The sequence below is a fragment of the Prionailurus bengalensis genome, chromosome D4 (assembly GCF_016509475.1).
Source record: "Prionailurus bengalensis isolate Pbe53 chromosome D4, Fcat_Pben_1.1_paternal_pri, whole genome shotgun sequence".
In the NCBI taxonomy this organism is placed as follows: domain Eukaryota; kingdom Metazoa; phylum Chordata; class Mammalia; order Carnivora; family Felidae; genus Prionailurus; species Prionailurus bengalensis.
Window position 1 is genome coordinate 72,806,627 of NC_057359.1, and position 21,836 is coordinate 72,828,462.

General features: G+C 38.9%; 1 protein-coding gene across 1 annotated transcript in view; it reads left to right on the forward strand.

Moving 5' to 3' along the window:
• Nucleotides 1-21,836, forward strand: part of HSDL2 (hydroxysteroid dehydrogenase like 2) — a 70,673-nt gene that overhangs the window by 17,283 nt on the left and 31,554 nt on the right. Inside the window, exons 4-7 of the mRNA XM_043565536.1 lie at nt 1,825-1,939; nt 7,925-8,028; nt 8,718-8,816; nt 20,019-20,213. Of these exons, the coding sequence (XP_043421471.1) occupies nt 1,825-1,939; nt 7,925-8,028; nt 8,718-8,816; nt 20,019-20,213 (513 nt within the window). The remainder of the gene's footprint in view (nt 1-1,824; nt 1,940-7,924; nt 8,029-8,717; nt 8,817-20,018; nt 20,214-21,836) is intronic.

Here is a 21,836-nt window from a genome sequence, read left to right on the forward strand (position 1 = left end):
TGTATATACTCCTCAGTCCAGTGTTTCACTCAGATGTACACTCATTTTGCTTTACTCCCACCTGGCTGCTTCTTTAGTGAGTATCATCTTTCTTGCCTCTTAGGCCCTAGCCTTATATAGAATAGCCACTCCATGATTATCTTTGATGTGGTTGAGTAGCTCATAGCTTTGTGGAATGAGAAGCATATCCTATATTTAAAAATTCTTTTCATAGGGGAATGCCTGGGTGGCTCAGTTGGTTAAGCTTCTGTCGGCTCAGGTCATGATCTCATGGTCCATGAGTTCGAGCCCCGTGTCAGGCTCTGCCCTGACAGCTCAGAGCCTGGAGCCTGCTTCGGATTCTGTGTCTCCCTTTCTCTCTGCCCCTTCCCTGTTCGTGCTCTGTCTCTCTCTCTCAAAAATAAAAATTAAAAAAAAAAATTAAGGGTGCCTGGGTGCCTCGGTTAAGCGTTCTACTTCAGTTCAGGTCATGATCTCCTGGTTCATGGGTTCGAGGCCCATGTTGGACTCTGTGCTGACAGCTCAGAGCCTGGAGCCTACTTCAGATTCTGTGTCTCCCTCTCTCACTGCCCCTCACCTGCTGGTGCTGTCTCTCTCTCTCTTCCTCTCTCTCTCAAAAAAAATAAAACATTAATAAAAAAAAAGAAAAAACTTTTTTTCACAGGTCTTTACTCTTTGTGAAGGCAGCCATCATTATGTTCCTTCTAGAAAGTTGGTAGTCACAGGGCCTGGTACTTGTCTCAGATATCCAGGTGATTTACTTGAGTTTGAGTTTTGTTATAATGAAGGTATAAAATGTAATGTAGTTGAGTCTAAAGTTATTCTAAGGACACATTTTAAGAAAACATTAGCAACACAAACTGTATACAAAAAGATGTAGAAATTGGGGAATGAGGATGTGATCAAAATGTTATAGTGTTACTATATATGAAGAAAGGGTGCTTAAGACAAAAATGTTTTAGTGAGTATGATAGACTTATTTAAGCCATTATCCACATATTGTGAGAGAGGAGCATAGGAAAGTTAAGAGGATAACAAATAATGTTTATTGCAACAGTATAACCCCAGCAGTAGAAGTTATGATATTCTATTTGATGGAATATTAAGTGTCCTTTAAAAAGAACTATGAATCATGTAGAAACAGAGAAGGTTTAAGATACTTCTGTATTTTACCATTTTCATTTAACATTATTTAACTAAAACTTATAATTAAACTTATAAACAAAATATGTTACATATAGAGGAACTGGACAGAATATACATAAATAACTGTTATTCTAAATTAATTTTATTTTGTGTATGAATTATTAAAACAAATTTGATATACTTTGATGATTTACCTAGAATTGAAAATTCACTCTAGGTCTTTTTTCTTTTCCCAGTTCTCAAGACCAGGAAGGACCTCTTTTATTTAAGTGAGGGTCTTAGGAGGGAGGTCAGTGAGCTTGGAAGGAGGACAGGCCTTGGAAAGATGCTAGAGAGAAGGGAGAACTTTAAGGAAGTTAACCTAAGGTTCCTGGAGGCAAGGAGGGAAGACCAGGAGGTAAGAGAACAAATAAGAATGAAAGCCACAAATCACTGAGGACTAAGCCTTCTTATAGTTTCACGCGAAGCTCTGACTATTGGCTATCTCCATTGTGCCGGTGAAAATACTTGGGTGTTTTAACACAGCTATTGAGTCTTGCATTGGCGTATTGGTCAGTCATATTATCTAAAAGAAGTATTTGTGAACCAACTTAGGGTTCAACTATATAGTGTAAATGTTATTTCTTTTTGTTACAAAGTTTAAATTGCATTAATAGGAAGTTGATTATTTGAAAACAGGAATTGATATTTTGGTGAATAATGCCAGTGCCATTAGCTTGACCAACACATTGGAAACGCCTATGAAGAGAGTGGATTTGATGATGAATGTCAACACCAGAGGCACCTATCTGACGTAAGTTAGAGTTGTTGGGGAGAACATTGCAATGTTTTCTCAGAGAACTAATTGTAAACAGATTTGAACCAGATCAGCAATACAATTTAAAACCTAGTCACTTGTTACAAAGGCCTAAAAGTGCTCCAAGCTGGTAGATGGTATTTTAAACAGTTTTATTCAGAGCTCCTTTTCTCTGTGAATCTAATAAAGTCTAAAGTATAGCCCAAGTATTTTCAAACATTTGCATGAATAAATATATACATGCATACCAAGTCTTCTGATTATTCAAGCTAGCAATCACCTTTCCTTCCTCTGAAAAACCCGAGGTTTTAGTTATATAAGTAAGAAGAAGCCTGTTAAGACTCACATTTTTTTTCATTTTTATTAAATTTTTAATTTTAATTCCAGTATAGTTAACATAGAGTGTTATATTTATTAGCTTCAGGTGTCTGTGAATCACATTTTATGTAACAAAGGCTAATGCTATCTTGGGGATTATCAGGGGCAATACAAAATACAGAATGAAAGCAAATGTAGTCGTGATCTGTTCTGGATGGGTCAGACAGCCCACTCTTGTTTGTTCCTTTTTTTTCTGTTTATTTACCCTGAGGTTCTACCATTTTTTTTTCATGTGGACACAAGGATAGATCAATATAGAACTTGTTGGTCTGCCTTCTAGGTGTCTCATATGTATCTGCCTTACATGTACACACAAAATAGGTTGTTAGGACCTTGGGCTTTGGCGTTAGACTCCTTTGAGTAGGATTCAAGTCCTACTTCCCACCCTTTCTGATGTGCTATCTCATAACTTTGTGCAAGCAACTTCTTGCAGATTCTGTTTCCTCGTTTGTAAGACGGGGATGATAAAATCACAGGATTCGTTGTGAGGGTTGAACGTAAAGTTTGTTAATAGTCTTGAACTTTTCTCTCAGATGTGTTTTGTTGGGTATGCAAAACTAGGCCTTGACCATTTTAAAAAGTTTGTTTTTACTAGCTACTTTGCTAGTTGAGAATTTTATTAGTTGCCTATATGAAAAAGATTAGATTTACACAAAGATCCAGATTTCTGGCTTTTTATTGAAACATTAGAAAATGTGGCCACACATACTCATGTGGCAACCTTGAGCTGCTGTAGCTGAGTGAGAGTATTAGCTGCCTCAGTAGATGGCATGAGTGTGCTGTCTTTTGGATGCTGAGGACAGGCTTAAAGGTTGCCATTTTTATTGTTGTACTTGCCTTGCTGTTTTTCTTAAAGAGGGAAATAAAATATTTCTCATACCCATGTGTCTGTCTAAAGTGGGAAAATGAGACATATGCCCAGGAGGACCATATGTTGAAAAAAAATGCATTAGAGTTTACTACTTTGTGGATGCGGCACATATTTCTGTAAATTCAATATGCAAGATATTATCTCTCTTGAATGGAAAGTGTAGTGAATCAAATCCTAGTAAGAACTATGGCGAAGATATAGAAGAGATTGTGGTGAAAAACTTAATGAACTAGAAAAAGGACTAACATTTCAATAGGATTTGTGTTTATTTTCAGCTAAAATAAGCATTGCAGCTCTGTGATGTAGTCATATGTTACATGAAGAAATTATCTGGGCATCAAAATCTTTTACAGATGGTAACTTTGTGAAAGAATTTTGATTAAATATAAACATTCATTTAAAAAGCATTTAGAAAGTATAATCTAACCAGGAATACTGTTGCTCAGCATGTTGAATTAAGGCTTAGAAGGAAACGATTTGTGAAAAGTTAAATCATTTGTGGCAGTTTCAATTGTAGACGATGAAGCCACAGATATAAATACTCCACTCACCAAATTTTATTTATTTAAGGGATCAAGAGAATTTTGAGGTGATTAAGATTTTTTTAGACTAGTATCCATGACATGAGCATGGAAATGACTTGTTAAGTGTTGAGAAACGTCTTAGGAAGTTTAATATAGATTTGTCAAAATTTTAGTAACCATAACTATAGATAACGCTATTGTGATGGTCGTTGTTAACTTTAAGCCCGAATGGTCAGTGTTAATTTTAGACTTACTAAACTAATGTAGAAATGTTTCACAGAGATGCAAAAGATAATTTTGTTCATTGTATTATTCATTAGGAATTGCTTTTGCTAAAAAGTTAAAAATGGACTATGTTATGAGTTTTAAGAACCACATACACTTCCACGGTTTCAACCACACAGTTAGTTAGATGCTTTACTCATGTGAGCTACAAACATGATTGTCTGCTCTGTGATGAGATTATGTGGCAATGGTGTATTGTTGAAGACATTTTGGCTTTAATTTGAAAGAAATCAACTCTTTTTTTATTTAAACGTTTTTTAATGTTTATTTTCGAGAGAGACACACACACAGAAAGAGAGAGACAGAGCATGAGTGGGGGAGGGGCAGAAAGCGAGGGAGACACAGAATCAGAAGCAGGCTCCAGGCTCCCAGCTGTCAGCACAGAGGATGATGCAGGGCTTGAAGTCACGAACTGTGAGATCGTGTCCTGAGCCAAAGTTGGATGCTTAACCGACTGAGCCACCCAGGCATCCCAGAAATCAACTTTTTACCACCCATGATAAAATTCCCAACTCAATTCCTATAGAAAGATTGGATCAAAGACAGTTTTTTCAGTTGATATTATGACTTATGTAAACACAAATGTTTGATTGTCATTGATCATTCCTTGTGAAATTACGTCTTTGGAAAACATTTGGCAAGAGCAATCTGGCCCGTTTCCTATACCATGGTCATTTTCTAAACGTGAAAATGATGGCCTAAACTACATTCTTGCAATTGTAGATTTGAAGGTTCAGTTCAAAAGAAAACAAAAAAAAACAGTTTTCAAACTATAAGATAGTGAACTAACCTTGTTCAGCTACCTTTTTCAATGAATACTACTTGTGTAGTTGAAGAACTACAAATGGAACGTGTAAGCCATATGGCACTAAGGTACTCAAAACTAAATATGAGTACATTGAAATAGCAGATCTACAAATATCTCAGGAATAGATACCCTAAAATATAAACCCTTTTTTAAAACAAAGATTCTATTTATTGTTGAAAGTTCCTCCATTTAGGAACAGCTGTTTTTTTTATTTAATTTTTAATTTTTATTTTTGTTTTAAGTAGGCTCCATGCCCAGCATGGGGCTTGAACTCACAACCCTGAGTTCAAGGGTCACATGCTCTACTGACTGAGCCAGACAGACGCCCCTGGAACAGCTATTTTTAAAATAAAACTAAATATTTTTCCAGTTAAAGGCATATTGCAATGCTGAATGAAAGACTTGACATTGGCCTTTGGACCAGAGAAAAGGTGTCAGGTTTTTGGTCCTCTGTGGAAGGTGAAAAAGAGAAATTTGATAATGAAATATTTCCATTTTATTTTGTTTTATTTTTTATTTTGTGACACCCATTTATTCATGGAGGGAAGGTATAGATTGTTTTCTCAGGCAAGCCTGAGGATCATTTTGAGGGAGAGAGTGGGGGGCAAGGCCCAAAGAACTCACCTGTTTGGAAGTTTCAGCAAGGATCTAAAAGTGTTTCCTGATCCCTGGCATGCAGGACCCTGTGGCCTGTGACTTGTGTTGTAAAGGTTTAGAGAAACAGGGTTGGAAGGCAGAGAGGGGATAGAAGGCAGACCCTTAATTTATATTTTTAAGTTTCAATGAAATATTTAACCTCAGGTGTTATATGTGTTGGTATCATGTTAAATGCTTATAGAAATTCAGTAATAAAGTTTAATTGTAGTATTTCTGAACGGTTGATTTTTCCTGTACCCAGCTTACTTTATTCATTTACTCAAATACCCTATAGGCATTTGAGCTCATAACCCTAATTAGGTAAAATAATTCGTGTAAGAGTGGTAAGTGCAGTGCCTAGCACACAGTAAGTTTTCAGTAAGCTTAACTATTTTATTAAGCTGAAATATTAGTACCTAAGCATGGCACTAATAGTTTTTAATATGTAAGATAGGGCTTATTACTGTTAAAACTGCAGCTGATTTAGGGTCAGTAATGCTGAGGGCCAGGTAGGCAAAGTGCAGGTGGAAAGGTTTTGTCTAATAGATCAAAGGAGAAGCTCTTGTGTATAATGTAAATGAAATGAGTTCTTTACTTTTTGAGTGTACAATGTGGTCATGGTCTTATTGCCTAGAATAGATTGGAGTTTTTTTCCTCTTGAGATTTTTGAGGTGCATCTTCACTGTTTTAACGAGTATTAGCTGTAATATTGTTTGCCCCTCCCCAACTCACCCCCACAAAAGTAAAGCACCTTTGGAAAGGGAAAACAATGTGTATAAAAAAACCCTTTGGTGATATGGATTGTATTTGGTTTCTAGGCTTGAAAAGATGTAGGCTTGGGGCTCCTGGGTGGCGCAGTCGGTTAAGCGTCCGACTTCAGCCAGGTCACGATCTCGCGGTCCGTGAGTTCGAGCCCCGCGTCAGGCTCTGGGCTGATGGCTCGGAGCCTGGAGCCTGTTTCCGATGCTGTGTCTCCCTCTCTCTCTGCCCCTCCCCCGTTCATGCTCTGTTTCTCTCTGTCCCAAAAATAAATAAAAAACATTGAAAAAAAAATTTAAAAAAAAAAAAAAAAGAAAAGATGTAGGCTTGAAAACAGGTAATGAGAATGTTGTACATGTTCATAAAACTAATGAGAAGAATGAACTAATTCAAAATCCTAGAGATTATTGAATGTGATACAAAACTAAAAGCTATACAACTATTAATCTACATATAGTATGTTATAGCTTAATAAATTTAAAATATTGAATCTTTTTGAACATTTTTTAAAAAATATATAAAAACTAAATATTGCTCCCAGAAGTATATTGCATTGCATATTGGTACAAATTAAATTTGGGAATGTATTGGGAGTTTTGTTATTAAACTACACTTCCAGTGTAGCAGGAATACCAACACCTACTAGGATGAAATAAGTTAGCATATGTAATAGTAATAATAGTTGTTTATTTCATGGTTAGTTATGCACTGTTTTTTTTTTAATGTTTTTTAATATTTATTTTTGAGAGAGAGAGAGCGTGAGTGGGGGAAGGGCAGAGAGAGAGGCAGACACAGAATCTGAAGCAACTCCAGGCTCTGAGCTGTGAGCACAGAGCCTGATGGGGGGGCTCGAACTCATGAACTATGAGATCATGACCTGAGCTGAAGTCGGATACTCAACCGATTGAACCACCCAGGCGCCCCTGTGCACTGTTTTAAGTACCTCATATTTATCATCTTATTTTAATCCTTTGGTCAGTTGTCGATGGTAGTAGGTGTTACCAGCATTTACAAATGAACTGTGAGTTAGAATATATTTTGCCTAAGATCACACAATGAAGAGGCAGAAAGAGGGTACGAACCCAGGTCTGTCTGACTTGCGTACCATGTTCTCTACTACAGTGCTGCCTGTGCTGGCTGACAAATACATTAACTTACCGAAAATGTGTGTGTGTCTGTGTGTGTGTGTGTGTGTGTTGGGGAGGGAGAATTGGAAGGATGTAGTTGAGGGTAGCCTCAGTTGGATTTAAGGCTAATGTACCAAGGATTTGATTATTTTCATCAAGCAGATCATGTTAGGCTAGTAAGCAAAACTTCAAAGATTGAAAATTACTGCTTTTCCTGTCTTTGTTCTAGAAAAGTGAAAACAAACAAAAAGTACACTACATTACTGAGCAAGTTTAGTTGCTTTGTAGAAGTAGTTTAAAATATAATTTTAGGGGCACCTGGGTAGCTCAATTGGTTAAGCATCCAACTTCAGCACAGGTCATGATCTCGTGGTCCATGGGTTCAAGCCCCACATTGGGCTCTGTGCTAACAGCTCAGAGCCTGGAGCCTGCTTCCGATTCTGTCTCCCTCTCTCTCTGTCCTTCCCCTGCTCATGTTCTGTCTCTCTCTCTCTTTCTGTCTTAAGAATAAATTTAAAAAAATTTAAATATATAATTTTTAAAAGTGGGTAAGTTGTTAGAAAGCTGTTGACTTGTGTTTTCTTTTGCTTTCAGATCTAAAGCATGTATTCCTTATTTGAAAAAGAGTAAAATTGCCCATATCCTCAATCTCAGTCCACCACTGAACCTAAATCCATTGTGGTTCAAACAGCACTGTGGTAGGTGGTTGGTTGAGGGGATGGTTTGTTTGGTTAATTTGCTTTGTATTAAGTCAGTGTATCTATGATGTGATCAAAATTTGTACATGGCATTCAACATTAAAGTTTCTGTGCAATATTGGTAGCACTTTGGAAAGTAGATTCTTCATCTTTTATCTGTAATTTAAAACGTTGAGGTATAGTTTACATTCAATAAAATGCACAGATCTTAATGGCTCAGTTTGATGAGTTTTGACAAATGTGTATACACTTGCATAACCAGTAGCCAAATCGGGATATGGATTTCCATCATTCCAGAAAGCTCCCTCCAGTCTCAGTAGGTGTGTTTTTTGTATATAACTTATTCTTCAATGAAGTTGGTTAAAAGCTATGAAGTACTTTCACTTTGGCAGCAAATTAATGATTTGAGGTGTGTATGCTAACCTATAAGAATTATGTATAGGTGCTTCCTTTAATATAGTTGCATCAGATACTTAGTCCTTTTTTGTACATAATTTACTAAAATTTGGACAGGCAATTGGAATAGAAACTCCCAGTAAAACTGAAAGAAGTTCAGTTTTAATTGACTAGATTAAACAGGTTTGCAACTTTTTGTTCTTGTTTCACTGGCAGTATAGCCATAGAAAGAAATTGGTTATACTCACAAATTAGTCCATTAATTAAATCCTATTCTTTGTGGTTTCTTTCAGCTTACACCATTGCTAAGTATGGTATGTCTATGTGTGTGCTTGGAATGGCAGAAGAATTTAAGGGTGAAATTGCAGTCAATGCATTATGGCCTAAAACAGGTATGTACTTAAAAAAATATATCCATTTATTAGATTTTCATTTATTGTCCTTGACAGTTTTGAGATGCATCTTGGGTGGGTAGGTTGAGGTGGCAAACAAGTTAAACTTTTTATTATACATACAAGGCTCTTTTCAGTCACCTTCTACCTTTGACTTGGACTACATGACTGACTTTAAAGCCAGTTACTATGCTAGAGACATCGAACATTGGGACACTTGAAGAGTTTCATTAAAGAGAGGGGCACCCGGGTGGCTCAGTCAGTTCAGTGTCCCAACTCTTGGTTTTGGCTCAGGTCATGATCCCAAGGTCATGGCTCAATCAGTAGAGCATGTGACTCTTTATCTCAGGGTTCTTTTTTTTTTTTTTTTTTTCAGGGTTCTAAGTTCAAGATCCACGTTAGTCATAGTTTACTTAAAAAAAAAAAAAAAGAAACTAAATGCAACAGCTACTTAGGAGATTGAATTATAGCATAAAAATGCTTTCTGGATCTACACAGAGATTGTGTTTTGAATTAAAAAAAAAAAACTAGTTGAAGGATTGAGTTGTCATTGTTAACACCTGAATAAGTAGCTTGGACATTGAAGTGTAAGAGGTATCTCAAAATGCAGAGCAAAAACACTCTGAAGAAAAAGAAAATAGACTCACGGGACTTCCCATGTAAATATCAGGAGCCCCAGAAGGAGAAAACAAATAGAGGAAAAACAATAATTTAACTAAAAATAGAAAATGGGTGCCTAGCTGGCTCAGTCAGAAGAGCATCTGACTCCTGATCTCAGGGTCATGAGTTCAAGCCCCATGTTGGGTATAGAGATTAAATAAATACATACATACATACAATTTAAAAAAAAGAAAAAGAAAACAATTCCCTTTAGCCAAAGACTTAGATGTGTCAGTTGAAAGGTTTACCAAGTGGGAGGCTGAATTTATGGGGGGGGGGGGGGTGGTATAGACATCTGGGAGAATCTCTGAATTTCAAGGATAAAAAGAAAATCTTGCAAGCTTTCAGGCAAAATATGTTACTTACAAAGGAAAAAGATTGCATCAATACTAGAAGGCAGTGGAATAACATCGTGGATTACTGATAGGAAGGGACCCAGTCAAGATAACATTTATTGACAAGGGGAAGATATAGGAGCATGCAAGGGTATCACATTTGAGAAAAATCTAGAAGTGCTGTTAACCAAACAGCAAATCAGTCATAGTCAAGACTTTTCAACATAGAGGGAAATGGAGTGGAGAGGAAATAATGGCAAGCAAAAAACCCTGTAATGCGTATGGTTAAATGTAAATGAGGTGTGATAGAATGACCAAGAATATGAAATATAGGGTATCAAATAAGAACTCTTGGTATAGAAGACATGCATAAGAGAAAACTTTAAGATTAGTCTCTGGGCAAAAGCACTAAACTGTCTTTTTAAAGCTTAGAAGTCGGGAAAGGATGAAATATGAAAGTAATTGAATTCTGAAGGGCTATATAAGCATTGGAAGATTGGGGAGGGAAAAGTATTCTGACAGTCTCATCTTGTGGCAGCCACAATACTGGGTGGTATGCTTTTTAAAAATTATATTTTGGGGCGCCTGGGTGGCGCAGTCGGTTAAGCGTCCGACTTCAGCCAGGTCACGATCTCGCGGTCTGTGAGTTCGAGCCCCGCGTCGGGCTCTGGGCTGATGGCTCAGAGCCTGGAGCCTGTTTCCGATTCTGTGTCTCCCTCTCTCTCTGCCCCTCCCCCGTTCATGCTCTGTCTCTCTCTGTCCCAAAAAATAAATAAATGTTGAAAAAAAAAAATTAAAAAAAAAAAAAAAAGATTGTGCTCAACTGAGTTTAAAAAAAAATAATAATAAAAAAATAAATAAATAAAAATTATATTTTCTTTTTGGGGCTAGGGTATGGAAATGCTTTAGGATCTTAAAGTTACAGATAACTACCTACCTTTTTTTAAAATTAATTTTTAATTTTAATTCCCGTACAGTTACATAGTTATATTAGTTTCAGGTGTACAATATAGTGATTCAGCAATTCCATACATTACTCAGTGTTCATTACCATAAGTGTACTCTTAATCCCCTTCCCCTGTTTCACCTGTCTCCCCCCCTACCTCATTTCTGGTGACCATTAGTTCTCCATAGTTAAGAGTCTGTTTCTTGATTTGTCTCTTCTCTTTTCTTTCTCCTTTGGTCATTTGTTTTGTTTCTTAAATTCCACATATGAGTGAGATCCTGTGGTATTTGTCTTTTCTCTGACTTATATCGCTTTAGTTTTATACTCTCTAGCTCTATCCAGGTGTCTCAGGTACTTTCTCTGCAGTTGGTTTATTCACATCAGGATATAAACAGGTTTCACATAGGGGCACCCAGGTGGCTCAGTCAGTTGAGTGTCCGACTCTTAATGTCAGCTCAGAACATGATCCCATGATTGTGGGACCAAGCCCTGCATGAGGCTCTGCACTGAACGTGGAGCCTGTTTAAGATTCTTTTTCTCTCCCTCTCCCCCTCTTTCCCTCTCTCCCTTTCTCCTTTTGCCCCTCTCCCCCGCTTGCCCTTTCTCTCTTAAAAAAAAAAAAAAAAAGTTAACACATTACATTTGTGTGATATTTTTCATTTATAGTAGTTACACTTAATTTTTTTTCCTTGTCACTGATTTCTTGAAAAACCAGGTCATTTATAGAATTTCCAAAATCCTGTATTTTCCTGATTCTTCCCACTGTGTCTTTTTTTTTTTTTTTAATTTTTTAAATTTAATTTTGAGAGAGAGAGAGAGAGAGAGAATGCATGTGAGCACGTGAGCTGGGGAGGGGCAGAGAGGCGGTGGGGGGAGACAGAGGATCCCAAGCCAACTTTGCCCTGATAGCAGGAGTCCAACGCAGGGTCTGAACCCATGAACCGTGAGAGCATGACCTGAGCTGAAGTCAGACGTTCAGCTGACTGAACCACCTGGGTACCCCTCCCATTGTATCTTTTAACATGTTTCTTTATTCTCTAAGGACCTTTATATTGTTTATTCCTATTCTTCCTTCTGAAATTATTTTGTGTATTCATTTATTGCTCAACAAATATCTGTTGGACAGTTACCATGTGGCAGACCTTGTGCCAGGCTACTGTGCCTACTTCTTTGACCTTTCACCTAATAGATGACTAGTTTGGTAAGAGTTGACCATGAAAAGCACATTTAATCCAGCATTTTTGCAAAGTATTCCAGCCCTAGCGGTACTTTTGAACTGAATTGCCACATGTAACCTGTGAAACATACCCAGAGTTCTAGCTTAAGGACAATTGGGAGATTTCTTTTTATCTTTATTCTCATCTGCTGAGTGAAGGGATTTCCTCAGCATCAAGAAGTAGTGGAAGGGCCAATGGCCTGTGGTGTTGAAGCTCAGGAAATGGGGCTGTAGGTGAGAATGTATGGGGCCCGAGGGCGTGTTGCTGATACAATTTCTAGGAAAATTTAGCTGTTGCAAGCACCTCTATAGTTACCACCTTGCTTTTCTTCTGAGGGCTCCAAGAATCAATTTTTAAAAATTCCTTTCTTCTGTTTGACCGAGATTCCTTTCTTCCCTGGCCCACTGTGGGATCGGAACCGTGTTTCGTTGCTTCTTAATTTCCCTGATGTTTCTGAAGCAGATACAGTTCTTTTAAGATTTTTCTGGAGAGTGATATTCTTTGCAGTGAGGCAAAAGGTGAGACTGAAAGAGTGCTTCTATAGCATTTTTCAAACTGCATGTCAGGACTCATTGGTGAATCATGAAATCAATTTCGTGGCTTGTAAAATTGAGTTAGAAGGTAGCAGCCAGAATTTCATTGTTTTGTTTTACTTCTAATGGAATAAAAAAGAAAATATTGCAGGTAGTTAGTCGGTACTGTTTCATATTTGAATGAATATGTGTGTGAGTGTGTGTATATGTATGTATTATGTATTACTAGTCATGTAGGTAAAAAGTGTTACTTATTGTGGATCACACTGAAGAACTTTAAAAGCTCACACTTTGTGGTGCTTTTCTTTTTCACCTTCTTTTCCTTCTCTCATCCTTTCTCAGCCTCCCCTCACTTCAGTCGTTGCTGTTATTGGTAGATAGTGAGGGTCAGGCAGTTAATTAGAAAGGGGTCTCTCTGATAACAAAGTCCTAACGTCGTATTTTCCCTTTTTTGTACCTCTATTATGTTACTTGTCATTTTCTATTCATTCATCTTCTGAACATTTGTATATGCCAGATACAATTCTCTGCACTCTTTATTCATTACGCATCTGAAGATGATTTATGAAGTGTCCACTTGTGTACGAGGCATTAAGGGGAATGAAGATGCCTGTGATAACAGGCCTTACTCTTGGAGTTTACTGTTTAGGGTACCATTGTCTAAACTCTGTCCTTCCCTTCACCCCTCTACTCTGCTCACCTTTAGGTCTTTGGAATCATGGGGTAACAAAGTTAGAAAAAGCCTAGTCTGACTCTAAGAATTTTAGATTTTATTTGTACAACAGATAATTTTTGGATACCCGTTATGTCCAAGCTCTGTTTGAGTTGTTTAAGACACATCAGAGAACAAAACAGACAAGAAGCTCTGTCCTTTTGGAACTTGCAGTTTAATTGGGAGAGATACAATAGACAGTTAACATAAAGAAGAGTCAAGTATATAGCATGCTAGAAGGTGATAATGCTATGTAAAAAAATAGAACAAAGTAAGGGGGATTGGGAGTCTCAGATGTTGGGAGGGTAGATTGCAATTTTAAATAGAGTAGAAGGGTTTATATTTTTCGAGAAGGTGACGTTTGAGCATAGACTTGAAGAGGGTGCTGGAGTTAGCCCCAGGAATGTGTTAGCTACAGGGTACCTGAGAGAAGCATTGAAGGCAGAGGAAATAGCCAGGGGAAAGGTCCTAAGAGGTGAGCATGCCTGGCATGATGGAAGAGCAGAGAGAAGGCCAGTGTGGCCAGAGTGAGGGGAGAGCAGTCGAAAATGAGATCGTGTCCATAAGGAAATGGGGATCAGATGTTGTAGGTCCTTGCCAAGACTTGAGTTTTTACTCTGAGTGAAATGGGCAGCTTTTGCAGGGCTTTGAGTAGAGAGGGACCTGATCATACCTGAATTTTTTAAAGGATCTAAAGAATAGATTCTTGGGTAAAGGGAGAAACAGGGAGACCAGTTCAGAGACTACTGCAGTATACATGTTGGTAGCTGTGACTGGGGTGATAGCAGTAAAGGTGATGGAGAGTGGTCACATCCTGCTGTATTTTTTTATTTTTATTTTTTAATGTTTATTTATTTTTGAGAGAGAAACAGAGCATGAGTGGGATATGGGCAGAGAGAGGGAGACACAGAATCTGAAGCAGGTTCCAGGCTCTGACACAGGGCTCGAATTCACAAACCGTGAGCTCATGACCTGAGCTGAAGTCGGATGCTCAACCGACTGAGCCATCCAGGTGCCCCTATTTTGAAGGTGGAACCAACAGACAGGGAAAGCTGCAGATGGGGCAGGTTAGGGAGCAAGGTTAGGAATTCATCTGGGGGCATTGTGCTCATGCATCCATATGGAGATGGTCAGTAGATGGTTGGATTTGTAAGTGTGGGTGTCAGGAGAGAGGTCCAGCAATTGGAGATAGCAATTTGTGGGCTATCAAATGTAAATGCTACATAAGAAGAGAAAGGACCATTAGCCATTGCAGCATTCAGAGATTAGGAAGGAGAAGAACCATATAGGAGAGAAAGGTAGGAAGAAAATGAAAGAGTGTGATATCCTGGAAGCCAATTGAAGAAAGTGTTTTAAGGGATTAAGGGGAGAGAGTCATTATGTTAAATGCTGCTAGCAGTTGTTATAAGATGGGGACCGACCACTGGATTTAGTAGTCTGTACATCTCCTTCACATCACTTAACAACATTTGTAATTAAACTCTTGATGTTATTTTAAAAAATTTTTAAATATTTATTTATTTATTTTTGAGAGAGAGGGAGAGCACACACAGCAGAGGTGCAGAGAGAGAGAGGGAGACACAGAATCTGAACAGGCTCCAAGCTCTGAGCTGTCAGCACAGAACCCGATGTGGGGTTCGAACTCACAAACTGGAAGATCATGACCTGAACCAAAGTCGGACAGTTAATCAACTGAGCCACCCAGGCACCCCTAAACTCTTGATTTTATAACTTAGTTGTTTAATGTCTTTCTTGCTAGGATGAAAGTTTCTAGAAGGTAGAGACAGAATCTGCTTTGCTCATTTTACTGTAGTCATGGTAAACATTCAGTAAATATTTGATGAGTTAATGAATGTACAGTATGATTACCTTCTGCCTAGCTCCAAACAGAATACTGCATGACAGAGAATGTGGAGGTCGCCACCAGGATTGGCAAGAGAAATCAGCTCACTGCCAACATCTTTGTTTTAGGTCTGAGATGTTCGTTTTAGAAGTTTTACCAGACAACTTAGAACCATTGGTATTATTTTTTTTAGCCTAGACTTGATGGCACAGTAAGTTGAATTTACAGTCATGTACCTTGTGATATGTGGCATGATGGGATTGTGTACAGGATACTTTTGAAAGAGAGCAGGAGGGCCATGTAGCTCACGTTTAAAGGTCAGGAAAAGAGGTGTTCTAATAGAAGTAATCGATTGGAATAGGACCTCAGGGGGATGTTGGAATTAGCAAGAAGGAACATTGGGCAAGGCATTCCTAGCAGAGGGAACAACCAAGGCCATGGTATGGGAAAATACCGTGTGTTTGGTGGAACTGTCAAGGAATTTGATAATGGTGTATATGTGATAGGCTCTGAGCTTTTTATTTCCCACTGGACTTGGGCAGTTGTCTTGATTGTTGGGTAGGTGTGAGGTGGTGGGGGGAGGAGCTTGAGCTCAGCCCCAGGTCTTGATTGCCAAATTTAGGGGCTTGAATTCTAACTTGTATTCAATAGAGAGCCACTTTAGAATTTGAGAAGCAGGAGAGCAGAGGGAATATAGGAGCAGTAGAGTGATGTGGTTGCTGATGAGGTTTAAGAAGTTTAATTTGGCATCTGAATGTAGGATGGCTTGTAAGATTATGGAGAGAGGAGGCTGGAAAGCTAGCTAGGATGTTGCATTATTCATAACTGAGGCAATAAAAATGGATTCGAGAGGGTGTCCAGGCTCCTGGCTGTTGGTGAGGCCTCTATTTCAAAAACATGGTTTCTCTTCCTAGACTGTGTAGAGCGGCTCTCTATGCTTGCTGGAACCAGAAGTAATCTCCCAGCATTATTCCCTTCAAGGAAAAGGAGATTTATGACACTTAATGGAAGAGATACAGTGTAACATACATTGTCTACAATCTAAACTGTGTCCTGGTCCACTCTTTGTCCTCTCTGGCTCAGTGTTTCTTCTCTGAACCGGCTACAATCCCCCTTCTGGGTTTAGAACTTTTCACCCCACTGAATTCAACACATCCAGAGAAGGGATCAGAGAATAGCCCTGAGTGGTTGAACAACATGAGGATCTCAAGCCCCAACTAGGTCACCTTCAGAAGTTTGTCTTTTTACAAGACTTAGTTCATAGTTTCTGTTGAAGTGGAGGGTGGGGAAAGCAGGAGGGAGAAGAGCTGCCATTCAAAATGCCTGCTGCCTCTGACCTCTTGGCTGGTCAGAACAAGTGTGGTGGAAGAGGGAGGTCCACTTTGGGAAGGATTGCATGTGGGCTGGGGTGAGGAGTCTGGGCATCCAGCCACCGATCTTGGTACTGGCAGCCGAGTGGAAGATAACAGATGTATCACAGAGCAGCTGCAGGCCTCTGCCACCTGGACCACGCTACATACAGGCGTGGTAACTCCGCTAACCACGGAGGTCAGGGTAATAAAGTGGCAGCTGGCCTCTCTGGTCCTAGAAACTGAAACTAGTTTCCTTGTTTTTTAAGGGGCTTGCTTACTAACTTGTTTAAATAGCAGTTTATATATATTTCATTGATTCTGAGATGCCCGTGTTTTCATGTTTTTACGTCTTTGATATCAGGCTGCTCTTACTATTAATGATGTACAATAGGTTATTGGCAGGTGGTTTGTTTCTTAGCGGAACACTTTATAATCAGTGGTATCTTTGGTTCAGTGAGTACCCAAAGAATATGTGTGTGTGTGTGGTGGCTAGCAGGTGTTTCAGAGGTGAGACAAACTTTCTTTCCAGAGGAGTCAAAGGCAATGCTGATATTTTAAGTCTGATATGTACTCTATATGTTTATGTGAAAGGAAATCTTTGGTTGATACGAAGACTTGTTACTGTGTGTTTTAAATGGAGTATCAATTGGAAGCTATTAGATATTTTTTTAATTATTCCTTAATAATACTTAAGTTTTAGGCTCACCTTTAGGATTCTTGTAATCCAAGGCATATCAGCTTTCATTAAAACTTGTGCTTTTTTTCTTTCCCAGGAATCATCAGTGAATTTCATTTGTTGTATCCTATTGTTAACCTATTTCTATTGTTGTCAGTTTTATGACCTATTAGGTTAGCCTACGACATTGCAAAACCTTTGCTGAGAATAACTCTGGCTTATTTCCTGATTGTGAGTGTATGTGCCTTTGTATCTTCCTTAGAAAGATTACTGAAGTAAAGATAGGTTGCTTGGAGAAATCATTCACTGTTCTTATGTGGTGTGTGTGTCTATACATATGAACACACACAACACACGTATACATCTATGACATACTCTTAATTAAAGCTTTTAAGAATTCTTATACCATTCATATAGTCTACATTGAGACTAGAGTATATACATATGCATATAGACTTAAGGTGCACCGTATTGAAAAAAATTATTTATTTTTACATTATCTCTGCACCCAACATGAGGCTTGAACTCATGACCTAAAGATCAAAAGTCGTGTGGTTTCCAGATAGAGCCAGCCAGACACCCCTATATTGAAATATTTTTATTTTTATTTTTTTATTAAAAAAATTTTTTTTAATGTTTTTTATTTATTTTTGAGACAGAGAGAGACAGAGCATGAACAGGGGAGGGGCACAGAGAGAGGGAGACACAGAATCCGAAGCAGGCTCCAGGCTCTGAGCTGTCAGCACAGAGCCCGACGCAGGGCTCGAACTCACGAACCATGAGATCGTGACCTGAGCCGAAGTCGGACACTTAACCGACTGAGCCACCCAGGCGCCCTGAAATATTTTTAGAAAAATTCTACAGTTTGGGGCACATGGGTGGCTCAGTTGGTTGAGCATCTGACTCTTGATTTTAGCTCAGGTCATGATCCCAGGGTCGTGGGATTGAGCCTCACATCGGGCTCTGCACTGAGCATGGAGCGTGCTTAGGATTCTCTCTCTCTCTCTCTCTCTCTCTCTCTCTCTCTCTCTCTCTCTCTCTCCCCCCCCCCCCCCGTCCCTCTACCCTATTTGCACACACTCTCTCTCTAAAAAAATAAAATTCTATGGTTTATGGGAGTGAGAATGGTGTAAACCAACTCTAAGCATGTTGGTTTACAAAGTATGACCCTTTAGTCTCTTGATGGTTAAGATCCTGGCTCTGAAATCAAGCTGTCAGATGTTTGAACTCTAGCTCCTGTAATCTTAACTCCTCTGTGCATGAGTGCTCTCATCTGTAAAATTGGAATAACAGTACGGACCTCACAGAATTCATTCAGATAATGTATGTGAAGTCTGTAGCAGCATGCCCAGCATAGGCCACATTTAATAAATATTAGCTGTTATTTTTTATTAATGAAGTGTCACACCAAGAGCAAGACCAGAGCTCTTGAGCTATTGGTTAAGTAAAAAATTCTTCCTAGTAAGAAACCATACTTACAAGATAGGAACAGGATGTATTTCCTAACTCTGTGCTTTTGGAAATTCCCCAAGTTGATTGTGTTGTCTTAGTAGTAAAGGTGTATGCTAAAAAGTAATCACCATGAAGGTAGGAACTTTTGTCTATTTTATCAACGCATTTGTCCCCAATCCCTACAGTAATGCCTGACTTATTGCTCGATAACTATATGTTGAATGAATGTAAAGGGGTCAGTGGCTATTAAAAGCTACAAAGTTTTTATCTTATGGACTGACTTATGTAAGTTCTTCCAGTGTGTATTAATTTAAAATAATGGTTCGGCAATGGTATGGAGAGAACCTTATCTGAATTACTAGAAACCCTGAAACCTAAAGTACATTTAAACAAATTGACTTTCATTGCTTTAAATATAAGCTAAGATAATGTAAGTAAATTGAGATAAGTTACTGTTCACAATTTTGACAATGTATAATTAATAGTGTACTATTAATGGTAGAGTTTCAAGTTACTTCGTAAACACAGAATTTAAAAATTATATGCAGTTAAAATAGTAAAAATTGTATGCTAATTTAAAAAAAATTTTTTTAATGTTTATTTTTGAGAGAGAGAGAGTACACACGTGGGGGAGGTACAGAGAGAGAGGGAGACACAGAATCTGAAGCAGGCTTCAGGCTCTGAGCTGTCAGCCTGACAGCGGGGCTTGAACCCACAAACCATGAGATCATGACCTGAGCCAAAGTCTGATACTTAACCTGTTGAGCCACCCAGGTGCCTCTGTATGCAAATATTAATAGTAATTATTTCTGGCTAGGGGAATTATAGATAATTTTTAAGTTCTTCCTTTTGCTTCTCTATTTTCTAGTATTTCCTGTATTAAAGGAAGTATCTGAACTTAAAAGGGACCACCAAAAATCCAACTAGTATTTATTGAGTGCTAATAACGCATTTGTCATTGTTTTAGCCACGAGGAATACCCTGATGAATGACAGAAACAAAATATCTGTATTTTAATAGAGGGGCGAGATAATAAACTTAGGAAAGGAGCTTCTTATTGTAGAGTCAGGAAACAGGCCCAGAGATGTTAAAGTGACTTGCCAAAAATCCTGGCATAGTTGGCCTAAAAATCCCACTCACCTGACTTACTGCTCAGTGCTTTTTCTGTTATACCCTCCTGGCTTTCTCAACTTTCAGGAATCCTGTGCAAATTCTTGAGCATTCTAAATCAGAAGTCCAATTGAATTTTGCTGAGTCTCAGGAACCCATTCTATTGTATGAGGCAGCATTGTGAAGAGTAAGGAACATGTGTTTTCCACCTGGTTATGTCAGTAGAACATTCGGCAAATCCGTTAAGCTCTCTGGACCTTATTTTCATCATCTGAGAAGTAAAGAGATCAGCTGTCTGGTTTGTTACTTCCAGAGCCCCATTATTTGATCTGGAGTTCTCTGTGTGTGTATTTGCTCTCTCCACAGCCATCCACACTGCTGCTATGGACATGCTGGGAGGATCCGGTATTGAAAGCCAGTGTAGAAAAGTTGATATTATTGCAGATGCTGCCTATTCCATTTTTAAAAAGCCAAAAAGTTTTACAGGAAACTTTATTATTGATGAAAACATCTTAAGAGAAGAAGGAGTAAAAAATTTTGACGTCTATGCAATTAAACCAGGTAATGCTTACAGTTTTTTTTTTTTTTTTAACATTTATTTATTTTTGAGACAGAGAGAGACAGAGCATGAACAGGGGAGGGTCAGAGAGAGGGAGACACAGAATCCGAAGCAGGCTCCAGGCTCCGAGCTGTCAGCACAGAGCCTGACGCGGGGCTCGAACCCACGGAGCGTGAGATCATGACCCGAGGTGAAGTCGGCCACCCAACCGACTGAGCCACCCAGGCGCCCCAGTGCTTACAGTTTTTAAAAGTAGTAATGTCTGTTTCTGCATTTCCTGCAAGGAGCACACCTCTGTTTTGTGTGCACGTTTGTGTCATTATAAAATTAATATGTTCTTTTAAAAGCTGTCCTCCTGATGAAGGGTAGGACTTAAAAGAGAGAAAGGAAAAATAGAAGTGAGTTGAGGGCTTTTTAAATGATATGCAGATATGGAAGGCATATCAGCTATTAGCCATTTCCAAATCTTGAAAGAAACCAAAAATGAAAATTGGTTGTTTTTTTTTTGTTGTTGTTGTTTTTTTTTTTTTTTAAATTTTTTTTTTCAACGTTTATTTATTTATTTGTGGGACAGAGAGAGACAGAGCATGAACGGGGGAGGGGCAGAGAGAGAGGGAGACACAGAATCGGAAACAGGCTCCAGGCTCTGAGCCATCAGCCCAGAGCGTGACGCGGGGCTCGAGCCCACGGACTGCGAGATCGTGACCTGGCTGAAGTCGGACACTTAACCGACTGCGCCACCCAGGCGCCCCGAAAATTGGTTTTTAAAGTTGGCCTTAAAATCAGAGGAAAGACTTTGTTCAAGGACGTGGAAACAGATGATACAGGAGTGAGTTTTTTACAAAACCCTGGGTGGCTCAGTCAGTTAAGTGTCGGACTTGATTTTGGCTCAGGTCATGGTCTCACGGTTAGTGGGATTGAGCCCCGTGTCAGGCTCTGTGCTGACCACGTGGAGCCTGCTTGGGATTCTGTCTCTCCCTCTCTCTGCCCTTCCCCTGTTCTCTCTCTCAAACACTTAAAAAAATATATGGACTCTTTCCAAATATTTGTCTCTCTCCCTCTCTCTCTAAATTAAAAAAGAGACAGAGGGAGAGAGAGGAAGACAGAATCCCAAGCAGGCTTTGCACTGCCAGCACGGACAAGGGCCTGAAACCCATAAACCATGAGATCATGACTTGAGCTGAAGTCAGACACTTAATCAGCTGAGCTCCCCAGACTCCCCCAAATGTTTGTCTCTTAAGTGCAGTCTCTTAGAGTAACTCACTGATAGATGGTGAAGATGAGTAAACACAATCTGTCCTTGGTACAAGGGTATGATTTGAGAAGTTCTCAAGGCCCCCTTTTTCAAAGATCATTCTTTCCAAAATTGTAGATGCTGGTGGTGAAAATGAATTCTGACTGTATGTATAAAATATTATATATATGTTTTGATGTTTTATTTACTTTTGGGAGTGAGAGTACAAGTTGGGGAGGGACAGAGAGAGGGGAACAGAAGATATGAAGCAGTCTGTGCACTGAGAGCTGCAACCCCAATGTGGGGCTCAAACTCACAATCTCTGAGATCATAACATGAGCTGATATTGAATGTTCTACCAACTGAGCCACCCAGGTACCCCTAAAACATA